The sequence below is a fragment of the Polistes fuscatus genome, unplaced genomic scaffold (assembly GCF_010416935.1).
Source record: "Polistes fuscatus isolate 324 unplaced genomic scaffold, CU_Pfus_HIC Scaffold21, whole genome shotgun sequence".
Lineage (NCBI taxonomy): Eukaryota > Metazoa > Arthropoda > Insecta > Hymenoptera > Vespidae > Polistes > Polistes fuscatus.
This window is the reverse complement of record NW_025113098.1, coordinates 2,479,908-2,493,443: the sequence shown is the minus strand read 5'-3', so window position 1 is coordinate 2,493,443 and position 13,536 is coordinate 2,479,908. Positions and strand designations below refer to the sequence as shown.

General features: G+C 30.2%; 1 protein-coding gene across 2 annotated transcripts; it reads right to left on the bottom strand.

Moving 5' to 3' along the window:
* Window positions 1-1,910: 1,910 nt before the first annotated feature.
* LOC122517672 (GATA zinc finger domain-containing protein 10-like) lies at window positions 1,911-13,530 on the bottom strand. Of its 2 annotated transcripts, none has more exons than XM_043636185.1 (8): window positions 12,148-13,530; window positions 10,514-11,361; window positions 10,253-10,424; window positions 9,942-10,123; window positions 9,386-9,517; window positions 8,765-8,998; window positions 2,782-2,979; window positions 1,911-2,311 (listed from the first exon to the last, which is right to left on the bottom strand). In XM_043636185.1, the coding sequence occupies exons 1-8, from the start codon at window positions 12,449-12,451 to the stop codon at window positions 1,925-1,927; spliced, it is 2,457 nt and encodes an 818-aa protein (XP_043492120.1). In that variant the 5' UTR covers window positions 12,452-13,530; the 3' UTR covers window positions 1,911-1,924. The 2 variants fall into 2 exon arrangements, with proteins under 2 accessions (XP_043492120.1, XP_043492121.1); XM_043636186.1 differs by having other exon boundaries at window positions 10,292-10,424.
* Between the last annotated feature and the right edge of the window lie 6 nt (window positions 13,531-13,536).

The window sequence follows — 13,536 nt, the reverse complement described above, 5'->3', positions numbered from 1 at the left end:
TCTGAGTTTTTGATTGCGAGAAGTCAACAAGGTAAGCTACCAAAGAGATGGAATTTTTCGGAGTCTTACTTTTTCATCTTAAATTAGTAAAATCAACAGAAATTGTACGACTCGTAAGAATCACTCTTTTCTTTCTTTCTTTCTTTCTTTTTTTCTTGACTGGCCGGGAACATTTTTGACCAGGACCGTTTTTTGTTTGTTGTATTGGTACATATACGTATATGTAAAGGTATTCGTGATTTATTTGCGTTTGATGTGTGCGAGACTCGTACAAATTCAACTCGTTGGTATAAATCTAAACGAAATTTTCTAAATTCTTTATCGATTTGAATTTTTAATAATATTCCAATGAATTTAATTAAGATTTTGATTAATTTTATATTCAGTTTATTAGATTTTCTATACTTCGATTACTTTTACTTTCACTTTTACATATTTCAATTAATCGTTCAAAATCAGCTGGCAAATATTTTAAACGAACGTTTGAAAAAAAAACAAACAAAAACAAAAACGTATAACACGTAATTGATATTTTGTTGAGACATCAAAATTCGAACAGATCTAACAAATAAAAAATAATACAAATAAAAAATAATACAAATAAAAAATAATACAAATAAAATTTACAAACGTAGATACACAACGTACACACGAGGGGGTTTTATACTAATTCAACATGAATGAAACTAATGTTTACTTCTTTTTTCTAAATCTTTCGAAAGAAACAACCACTCGCGATATTTCTGGCTGTTCCAACCCAGTGGCAAAGGTAATAAAACTTTTTAGAGTTTCCTCGTGATGCGTTAGATGAATCATGGTGGTTTATAGCAGGTTGTCTCTCACATGTATACAATATAATACAGCTACCTGCCTACAATTTAGGTAGCATACAACTTTTTTTTTTTCTTCCTTTTTTTTCTTCTTTTCTTTCTTCTTTTCTTTCTTCCTTTCTTCCTTTCTTCCTTTCTTTTTTTTTTAGATTAGAAAGAACCATTCGTTTAATTTTTATCACGTTTGTTGGTTTACCCCTGTCGGTTTGAAACTTTCCTACCATTGGGTCCTTTCATAAAATATCTTTTTACCGATAGTTTCTATAACATCATCGGACCTTTTATTTTCTACATTGTTTACAAATCGTATTCCTTACGGTTTGTTTCATTTTTAAATCAAATAAATTCTATACCACAAAAAACTACGACAATAGATTTTCCGTATAATGCGATGGTTTGAACAGTTTTATCTGAACACATGTTTTTTCTTTTTCAACATGTCATTAAAAATTTTAAGAAGATCCCCTTCGGGATGGTTTTATTATTTAAGTAATTATTTATTTTAGACCCTTTTTTTGTTGTGGTAAGGAAAAATAAGAAAAAGGTTGTATTAAATACTAAAACTTATTATATGCCGACGGTTGGTTAAATTTCCATAAATTTTTTTATAAAACGAAATTGAAACACAATACAATTCGAACAGAAATATATAAGTAATAATAATAATATAGAGGAACTTTATAAATGACATATATTTCAAATATATAATATATTTTTATAATATAATTCAGTAAAAAAGAAATCTCTCTTTTACAACCCCGTTTTATCATTTAAAAATCAGGGGACACTCAATTATCTTTGCAAATTTTTGCAACATTGTCATATCAAATTAATTTTCCTTTCATTTTATTTGTAATTATTATTATTAATTATTTTCATTCTCTTCAAATAATAAAACAATGTCCATATAAGAATACAATTAATAAAACAAAAAATAAAATGCATCATTGATAGAAATATCTCATTGACGAATTATTATTATTACTATTACTATTATTATTATTATTTTTTTTTTCTAAAGTATAAACGTAAAAATAATTTGAACGAATATGAAATATTATTGAACGTAAAGAAAAACCATACTCGAAATAAATTTATTCTTTGGAACATTTGGGGGATGATTCGTTACGATTATTATCGTAACGATAAGGGTGATTATTTTCGTTGACCTTGATATTATCATTATCATTATCATTATCATTATCATTATCATTATCATTATCGTTATTATTGTTATTATTATCATTATCATCGTCTTCTTCGACGTAACTACTATTATCGTCGCTATTATCCGTATCAATTAGAATATATTTTTGATCATTTGTTTGATCATCTTCGTTGATAAGTATGCAACATTTTCCATTGTAACGACGAAGTATAGTTTCGATATTCGACAAATTAGTAACCGTTGTTGTATTATTTGGACAATCTTCTCCTTCGTTGTTGGCATGATGAATACATTCGGGTGGCCTTGTACATATCTGTGTGTATAATATTGTTTTACTTATTATTAACAATAACTTTAATTACTTGATTTTCGTTAATTCATATTCAATTATTTTTATATCACTGAGAAGTATTTTTAATTCTGTTTTATATTATAATATATTTTTAAATAATCTGTTTAGTTATTTCAAGAATTCATAGATTGCATATTTTTCACGATAATATATATATATATTTATTAATTCAATTATTATTAGAAATGTGTAATAATAATAATATATACATATATATTATATTTATATTTTTATATAGATAATATTAATAGTAATATATTTATAATTTTAATAGTAATTCTGTTTTATTCTATACTTTAAATAATTGGTATAGTTATTTTTCAAGAATTTATAGATTTCATACTTTCTCATGGTGTATTATATATACATAAATTTATATAGATAATAATAATATTAAAAATAATGTTATCGATATAAAAAAAGGTACTTACTGTGTTACCATTCGAAAATTTGGCAACCGAATTCCCAGTTTGTTTAGCGAACCAATAATAACAGTCATCGTTAACGGCCCGTGTATATAATTCATTAGGTTTTTTCGTATCGTCGATCACGTCGGTTGTTTTGAAGATGTTTTGACATGCCATAGGAATAGGAAACATTCTTGGAACGGATAAATGTCTTTCTGGAATCTATGGTTGGGGACAAACAAACAAAAATATAATATATATATATATATGTATACATATACATATATATATAAAAAAATGCATATTTTATAATACTTCGTTCTCTTTACTGTCGCACAGACACACGCTTATTCATCACATTCGTTCTTACAACAACTGTACAATGTTGGATTTATAATAAAATTATTTTTAGTTTATCATAATTGATTAATTTTTATTAACCCCATTGTTTTTCGTTTGTTTTGTTTGAATTGCGGGCGTATTCTCGCACGAAATGTTATATATCATCGATATAATTAATTAATTCATTCATTCATTAATTAATAATTACGGAGCCAAAATCATCTCACCTATTTTCCAAATTGTTTGTTTGTTTGTTTGTTTTGTTTTGTTTTCTTTCGTTGTGTGCACGCACGCTTATACCCCCACATGCATACGTAACACACGCACATGCACGCATTACATACATACATATACATACGTATTTACATACATATTGTTAATCTTTCGAACTTAGGACTTTTCGCGAATATTTGTTCGTACTATCTTTTTTTTTTCTTTAAACAAATTCATTTTACGTCATATTTTTATTTCTCTATATTATTTTTTTTCGTTTTTTCTCCTCAAAAAAGAAATAGGACAAACAAAGAGTCATATGAAATGCATCATCACCAATACAGTGACGAATTAAGTCAAGTCAAACCTCAAAAAAAGTAAAAACAAAATTATATTAACGTTAAAGTTATTAAAATCAATAAAGAAAAGTAATCGAAAACATTGAAACAAAATTATGAGAAGTAAAACGAAACGTTATTTTCCTTGAATCCTTAATAAAAGAAAATTTTTAAATCTTGGAACCATTTTGGTATTTTGGGGCCTTACGTGAACGTTCGTTTAATTGGTTTACCCGCTCAATTCGTCACTTGTAATACAATCGTATCAATCATTTCCTTTTACACATATTTGCAGTCTTATTTTGTTGCAACACATCTCCTCTGCCTTTTAATAATTATTTTTATATATTTTTTGTTATTTTAAAAATATTATTATATTTTAAATAATAAAAATATTTTGTAGAAATGATTATATCAAAACTGTGCCACCAACTTATACAGGGATCGAATGATAAATGATCAAAAATTTATTAACTTTTATACTTTTTCTCCCACCCACTCGTCACCCACCCCACCCCTACCCCAAACATATGTTCCTACCGTTTCAACTGTAGTTCGTTATTTAGATATAATTTGTTGTTTTTTTTCTTTTTCTTCCTTTTCTTTTTTGTTTGTTTTCAATTACACGTAATGCAATTAACAAATTCGATATGTTTTGTGTGTAATATTATTAACTTCCAATAATTCATGTTGTTTTCTATTTCGTCAGTTCTTTCACATCATTCTTTCTCTCTCTCTCTCAAAAAAAAAAGAAATAAAAGAATAAAAATAAAAATAAGAAATTAAAACAAAACAAAAAATTAATAAACGAATTTTATGTTAAAATATTCTCGCAACGTTGTCTCCTTCGTTCATTAATACCACATATACTATACTATATCTTTTTAATTTTTATTCCCCCTATTAATATGCATGAATCTGAACACAGCTGCTGCGATATCTTTCTCCCTTAATTTTTCATTTATACGTTTCATATTTATTTAAACAAAAAAAGAAAAAAAAAAAAAAGAAAAATCGTTCTGTGAAAAGAAAAAAATAATAATAATAATAGTAATATATAACGAGATAAAAATTTATGACGTATGTTCCTCGTATGTAGAAATTTGTCAGATTAATCTATCAATAAATACATTATTATTTTTTTTTTTTTTTTCTATCGAATCGATCATGGTCACTACTTACGATGATTATTTATCATTAATTAGGAGAAATGTAATTGTGTGGAATAAGTAAAAGTCTTCTTTGTGTTAGTTTAGGTGAATCGATAGCGATAGATTATTTTCTCTCTCTCTCTCTTTCAGTGGCGGATTAAGTCCCGTGAGAGTCCCAAAAAGGTTAAAAATTTCTGGGCCCTTTAAATTCAGTTAGAAAAATAAAAGAATCATCAAGAAAGTTCCCATTTTTAAATGATAATTTAAATCATCTGTCCTATAATAATTGTTTAATAATACTTTCAACATATATTTAAACAATAAAGTTAAGTATTTATATTTTAAAAGTATGAATAGAATCAATTGATTATAAATTGATATGAATAACAGAGCAAAGAAATAATCAATCAATGAAAAGACAATGACATGCTGCAAGTATTAATATAAGTCCCCAATAAATTAAAATCAATTGAAATTAGATTTTAGATTGTACCAATCATTTTACGTAGTTATAACATATTAAATGAACTTATTAAGAAAAAAGAAAGATAATTTTCTTCGAACTCTAATGAAAAGATATTCAAATACCTCGGGGGACTTATATGAGCCCTATAGGGGACTTATCGGGGCCTCACGAGATTATTGCTTAATCCGCCGCTGATTTGATCTTACAATTAAATTTGATTTCAGTTAAATCCGAATATCTTAACAAGGATTAGTTTGTCAAAAACACTTGGCCAATGCATGGTAATCGAATCTTCGAGCGATCGTGCGAACAGAATGAGAGAACGTTTTTTCGTGCGACAATACGTGGGACTCAAAGTGCGACGGTTAACGCAAAATAAATGTTGTGTTCCTTGAATCCTTTTCTTCTTTCTTTTCTTTTCTATTTTTTTTCTTTTTCATCTTCTTCTTCTTCTTTTTTTTTCTTTCTATTATATTCATTAATTTGGTCCCATTCTAGGTACAGGATAATTATGCCCGACACGAATTTATATCCCAAATTTATATATAACCGATCGATAGAAAATTTCTTTTATCGATGCGTATTCACAATATTCGCTTACGGAAATTTTAATTAAATAATTTTTTGTTTATATTAATATATCTATATATATTTATAAATTATAAATTATAATTATAACAAATGTTTAAAAAGTATCACGTTTGATATCTATCAATTGAATATGATTTCAATCCTCAACTTCCTCATCATTGTGAAGCTCTAAAGTTAATTAAAAAATTATTATTAAAATTAATATTTAATATACTCAACATATATATGGTTATGAAAAAAAAATACGTATTGCAGAAAAAACCATGAAAGATTATTAAATTATTTTTAAAAATTAATTATTCGATTGAAACTAACGAAGAATTATTTCTTTACTTTTTCTTAATTTCATTTTTTCTTTTTTGTTTTCTTCTTACTTAAGGATTCCGTAAGCGAATTATTGGTCGCGATTTTAATCGTACGTTATTATTATTTTTCTTTTTTTTTTTTAGCTAAAAATATTCATTAGAAGTAGAAAGAGACGTTTGCTTATTATATCTGCCATTTTCTTTTCCTTCTCTCATGTTCGCAACGTCAGCGCGTAAAATTGATCATCTTAATCGACCCCATATATATATTTTTCTTTTTTTAATTATTTATCATTTTTTTATTTTCTTTTTGGTTTGATTCGCGCATTGATTACGTGCTCTCGCTTAATTTTATAATCCTATTTGATAACATACGTTCGTCGGGTGTTTTATTTTTTTACTTCTCTCTTTCTTTTCTTTTCTATATTTTATTTTATATAATAATTATTATAATATATTATGAGAACCAAGTTAATAATTATTTTTAATTAAATGATATTTTAATGAAATTGATTATATCTTGTTAAATTTGTATGCAATAATATCAATGTGATTTGGTTTTTCTTTTTTCTATTATAATTGTACGAATTTGAACACATTAAATTGGTTACAAATTGTTTATGAAGTTAACATTAACAATAATTGTTGTATATCATAAAATAAAAAGAATGAAAATTAAAAATCTAAAACTTTGTTTCAGTCACTATCAAACAAAATCTAAGCATGTTCAAACCTTGTAAACTAACATTAAAAACAAACAAAATATCATTGCATTGAGAATAATTAAATATTTAAAACTTTAGTAATTATAATTGATATCAGGATAAACAATGATATATATTTAACCAATCTAGGATGTTTTAAATCATTACAACCATAATATAAAGAAAATTATCATAAATATTAATGCATAAGTATTTAACAGTATAACCAATATTAATTAAAATATTAATTATCATAACAATAATTATTAATTTATTCTCATATATATAGTTTGATTCTAGCTCGAGTATAATAATTGAAATTAATTTAAAGTTTTTCTCGTTAAGTTAATCTCGTTACTTTTTTTAAATAATACTTATGAGAATGAGGAAAAAAAAGAAAAAAGAAAAAAGAAAGAGAGAGTAAAAGAAAAACCGTCAGAACTTGCAAGACGATAAGTCTTTCATCGATCGATCACCAAAGAGAACAATTCTATATCTCTTTCCTAACGAAAGAATTATAAATATATATATATATACATATATATATATATATTCCAGTAATTTTTCTTTTCTCTGTAACATCAATAACCGAACATACAAATTGAATAATATAACGGGATCACATTTACACATATTGAACAAAAACTTGTCGACGTATTTAATAAAATATTGTTTAAAAATAATATAAAATAAATTATAGAATAATTTTTAGTGTAAATTTACTTTACATTAATAAATACGAAAGATATATTATAAGTGATACACGCGTTATATTATTCACCTTGTATAAACATAATAATATGTACGTAATAAGTACACACAAATGTATAAATAAATTGTGCCGATAATTATGACACGGATGTATTAAATTCAACATAAAAAGTCATTAAATACAAATATATATATTATATATATATATATTTCTTATATTATTGATTTATTTTCTATTACTTATTATTAATATTGTTGATATATATATATATATAAATCATGAAAGAAATTTTTGTATTGAATTTATGTTGATTTTAGTTCACCCATTCACCCCCTCTTTACACCCCAATTAATCATAATTATCCGCACACACATTTTGTATTATAATTTTATTCATTTGATTTAAAAAGGCTATTTTTATTTTTGTGCCGTCATAATAATTATTATAATCATCTTAACGACGAATAACTATCACCATTAATCTCGTATAATCATTATAATAATATTTTTTTATTTTATTTTATTTTATTTTTATTATTAGCACACATTGGCACACAGTTATTTTATTTTTCTCGAACAAAATCCGAGACATACTTCTTTTTTGTTTTTCTTTTTCATCATTCTTTAATGATCGATCGATTTTATCGACGGGAAGACGACCACTAAAAACTTAACGAATAAATTTTGTCGCGATTACCTTTCGCAACCTCTTTTGTTTTGTTTTGTTTGTTTGTTTGATTGAATAATACACTTATTAAATTTCACTACCTACAGGACCGACGTGCGGACTGTGCCAAGACGAGACAATGGTTCGTTGTCCGCAATAAGCATCGGTTGACATTAATGACAATGACGACAATGATGATGACGATGACGATGACGATGACGATGACGACGACGATGGAAAAGTATTGACATTTGATTCAACTACGGCAACGTCAAAACTCGACGTATGAGATGGTTGTGGTGGTTGTGGTGGTGGTTGTTGTTCAATGTTTTCTACAATTTCAATTTTAACTTTTTCTTCTCTGTCATCAAAGTTCGTTGAATTTGAAGTTGTCGTTGTTGTCGTTGTTGTTGTTGTTGTTGTAATTGTCGTTGTTGTTATCTTCGTCGTCGTCGTCATCATTATCATAGGTAAAACCGTGCCATTCATTTCCGACACGTTCATTATCATCCGACTTACGTCGTCTTTTTTATTATCCTCTTCTACTACCACCTCGTTATTGTTATTACTCTTCTCGCCAACCATGTTAGCAAAATATTCCGATCTCGAGAACTTTCCTATCTCCGTTGAACCAAATGCTTGATGAAATCCTGGCAACGGTTGAATTAAGTTTGGTTTCTTTGATTCGAAACTCTCCGATGAATTACGATCGTAATAATCCTTTTCTTGATCCCTTGGTCTCTTTGATGTCATCTACTGACATTAAAATAATACATTATTATTATTTCATTTATTATACTAATTGATTTCTCATTCATCTTCAAACGTAATTCAATTAGGGCTGAAAAGTTTTGAGCCTAACATGGGTAGGGCTGAAAAGTTTTGAGCCTAACACGGGTAGGGCTGAAAAGTCTTGAGCCTAACACGGGTAGGGCTGAAAAGTTTTGAGCCTAACACGGGTAGGGCTGAAAAGTTTTGAGCCTAACACGGGTAGGGCTGAAAAGTTTTGAGCCTAACATCAGTAGGGTTGAAAAGTTTTGAGCCTAACATGAGTAGGGCTGAAAAGTTTACCTGTGTTTAGGTTAAAACTGACTTAAACAATTGTATTTCTTACTTTTATTCTAAAAAGTTCTACCTTACCGTCGCTGGAATTAATAATCCGTTGAAAATCCTTGGACTTGACACGGGATTAGCTTGCCATTTCGTTTCTTTAACGATCTCACACTTTCTAGGTGGAATCATACCACCCGATGTAGATGTTTCTACGGGTATCTGTAAAGATTTTCAAATATATACATCCCTAATTTGTATTTTTTTAAATTCTCGTTGACTATGGTTAAACAAACAACATTATATTTGAATACAATTAACCCTTTGACTGCTATGGACGCATATATGCGTCTATATTGTACGTATACGTGTTTTTTTTTTAAATTACTGCAGAATAATGTAACGTTGGTTGGTATATTGATTATTGTTTTGATTCTTGTCACACGAAAATTATATTTAGAAACAAAAGTTTAATTATTAAATATAATATATTATTAAATGTAAAATTATCAGTAAAATCAATCAATTAAACAATCATTCTAGTAATAAAGTATTCCGTGTCCCTTACTAAACACTTCAGGTGATAGTATATAGCACTCAAAGAGTTAAAAAGAAACTAAATATTAATCACATAATGTATAAGTACCTGATTTTCCGTTGTCGGATAAGATTGATTAGAATTGTCACCGAGTTCGCGTTTTCGTGAAACGTAAGGTGGTATTTGCGATTGATTATCAGCAAAATCTTGCCTGTTGGACGTATTGTCTCGCAAAAATATGGCCTGACGTATTCCGTGCATCGTAACGTTACGAATAACACCAGGAACATCTGGTATAAGAAAATATTATTATAATCATATTATTTATAATATATATATATATATATATATCAATAATATAAAAAATTAATCATTAACGAGATAAAAAATAAAAACAAAAAGGTTAATTATCGATTTACAAGTAGGCAAATTGTGACTGCTGAAATGACCCCACGTTCCTTGAGCAGTTGTTTCCTGTCTGCCATTATAGGGTATTGTAATTTGCGGTGGGGTAGGCAATTGGATCGTTCTTGCGTGTTGTTGTTGCTGTTGTTGCTGTTGTTGATGATGATGATGCGTATGCGAGGTATTCTACGGAAAAAAAAATGAAATAATAATTTACGAAAATATGTAAATCATTCAAAATTGAAGAAAATTTCATTTAGAGAATATATCATCACCTGATAAGGATTCCACTTTTGTCTATCAGGGAATTCAGTTAGTTGATAACTCGCAAGCATTTGTTGACGTCTAATCATTTCTCTTTCGAGATTAGCTGCAGCTGCAACAGTAGCAGCAGCTGCTGCAGCACGATAACTGATGATATCTATCGGTTGTTTGCCCAAAAGAAACTGTTGTTGTTGTTGTTGTCGTTGTTGTTGTTGCTGTTGTTGCTGGTGCTGCTGGTGCTGGTGCTGTTGTTGTTGTTGAAAAATAAGTTGATGTTGTTGCATGGCGAGTCGTGATCTTTGGTCAACGTTAACATCGTTAACACCACCGGTATACCATTCAGTTCCCCTCTCATTGTATCCACACTTAGAACGTGGATCATTTACTATAGCTGGACACCAAGATTCTTGCGACATCATTGGCCGATCAGGATGATCAGCATGTTGATGCTGTTGACGTGGTGGATGATCAATGAAGTGAACTGTTTGGTAATTGTTTAATCCTGAAGAACCACAATCAAGATGGTGATGATGATGATGATGATGGTGATGATCCCGTTGTTGTGATTGTTGATTTAAGAATTCGTCAGTCAAAGAAGATGGCGTAGTAGTAGTCGTTGTTGTTGTTGATGATGTTGGTGGTAGTGGTGGTAGTGGTGGTGGTGGTGGTGGTTGTGGTGGTGTCGTGGTTTTCGTCGTTGTAATCGTTGTAGTCGTTGACGTTGACGTTGAAGAAGATCCGAGATGGTTCTTCTGTGAATTCCCGATCGTATTATGAACGATCGAACGTCTCGAGGATTCCCTGCTTTGCTCGCGCATAGCTTTCCGTATTCTAGCCTCTTTTGGATTGTAGACATAATCTGTGAACAGATAAGGCGTCGTTGTAAAAATAGATAAATCATTTTATTTTATTTTATTTTATTTTACGGGATAAGCCCATTAACGTGTTTACGGTCCCGTCCCGTTTCGTTTAACTATCCCTTTTAATTATGAAATTAATTATATCATATATATATTTGTATAACACGGGATCTCCCAGTATTAACGAATTCTTATCATCACGAAAACGTGTCATTTTATCTTTGGAAAGAAATATAAATCGTAACATTCTCGTTGTTTGAGATGGTGTTACTACTACTACTACCCCCCCACGATCGAGGTCAATCCAATTAACCGTAACGACCCATCCTTCCACCCCCTATCCCCTTCCCCTCACCCCGATCGATCGTGTTTATCAACCGAACTTATCGTACGGATAATAATTCGACACCGACGACGATGTCGACAACGACGACGACGACGAATAAAACCCCCTCCCTCCCTCCTCCACCGGTCGATGTGCCTTTTTACGAGAGGAGACAAGAAGAAGAAGAAGAAGAAGCCCAACACTTCGTGTGTCGTTATGATTATTATCGACGTTCTTTCATTACGGTTAAAAAACAGAAGGTTAACAAACAAAAATGGTGTTTAAATTTTTAAAGGTAAACGTACGTGACTAGAAAGGGTATAACGATACCAGAAAAAGGAACAAAAAATATTCGATAAAACGGTAGAGGATTTTGTCTCTAAAATGGGCGAATTTGTTCGTGTGAAATTTTCAATCGGGGGTGAGGGGTGGGGGGTAGATTGATTAATTATTATTCTACCTGTCGGATGATAAGCAGCTGGCACAACAGCAGAATTGTAACGTGCATTAGTCTCGAGCATGTTCGAGATCGGTGAGGTACCATAATTCGCGTATGGAGCAACACTAGCATTGTTGTAACAAAAGTAGGCTTGCTGTTGTTGCTGCTGATGTTGCAGCTGTTGCTGTTGCTGTTGCTGTTGCAATTGTTGTTGTTGTTGATGATGTTGATGATGATGTAGATGTTGTGGTTGTGGTTGTTGTTGTTGTTGTTGATAAAAATGATTGCCAGGGGTGTACGCTTCGACGTAGTTGCAGCAATCCATATTTTAGATTTTCGTTATACGAGGATAACGATATTTTGTCGTCAGTTTTTAGTCGGAACGTTTAAGTGGTGCTAATATAATGATCCGTTTTAATCTGACATCGGATGGATAATAATACAACTTTAAGCGTTGCGTATTTTTTTTTTGGACGAAACAAAAAAAAACAAATATATAAAAGAGAGAGAAAAAAGATATTCGGGGGGGGAGGGGAGAGGATTTAAATTCGAAGATCGTTCGAGAAAGTCTTTTTAAATCGGTCGGGATTAGATTATTTAACTTGATAAAAGAAAGGAAAATAAATAAAAGTAGAAAAGACAAAAAGACAGAAATTATACAAGAGACTTGGAAGAATAGAAAAAGAGAAAGAAAAATATATAAAAGGCAATAACCAATGAGTGTGTGTGTGTGGAGGGGGGGAGGGGTCGTTCCTCGTTTGTGAATTGTTTAGTCAAAAAATATATATTATATATATTTTTGGGCCGTTGTTGTTGGGTTCGTTGGCGTGTAATTATTGTTACCCGCCGTCGCCACCACCGCCGTCCGTTCGTCTGTCTGTCCGTCCGTCCGTGGTCTTTGGTCGTGGCAAATTACGCGGGAAAACACGAAAGGTGGTCGCCTTGGTCGTCTACGACGAGTCGTGGTCGTGGTGCCGTTCGATCGGCTGCTCGCATTCCATCGGGAAGACCCAAAGTAATCTCGGCCCACTTCACCTGGTGCATCAACTTCCACGTTGTTATCCTCCTCCTTTTACTTGTCCTCATAGTGATCCTCATAATGATCCTCTTCTTTTGATTATTATTAATCGTCGATATCAATGACAACGACGAAATATTTATCTCTCTGTTCAGCATCCTCTTATCGAAAACTGAACGTCGTATAATATGATACACAGCGTCTTTTATATATTATACTCGTTTTTTTACCTTGTCATTAGGTAATATATAAAGAGCTATAAAAAAAAAAGGTCGATTTATTCAAATCGTCGGTTTATCGAATCGTTACGTTCACCACCACCACCATCACTATCTCCACCACCACCATCACCACCAGCAACAGCATTAGCAGCAGCAGTAGCCCGTCAGACT

Bases quoted from the DNA above. Each gene is read 5' to 3' on its own strand.
- LOC122517672 (XM_043636185.1), bottom strand. From the start codon at position 12,451: ATGGATTGCTGCAACTACGTCGAAGCGTACACCCCTGGCAATCATTTT. The intron at 9,518-9,941 runs GTACTTATACAT...AAATCTTTACAG, and splicing joins ATCCGACAACGGAAAATCAG to ATACCCGTAGAAACATCTAC. The intron at 8,999-9,385 runs GTAAGGTAGAAC...TAATGTCAGTAG, and splicing joins GATTATTAATTCCAGCGACG to ATGACATCAAAGAGACCAAG.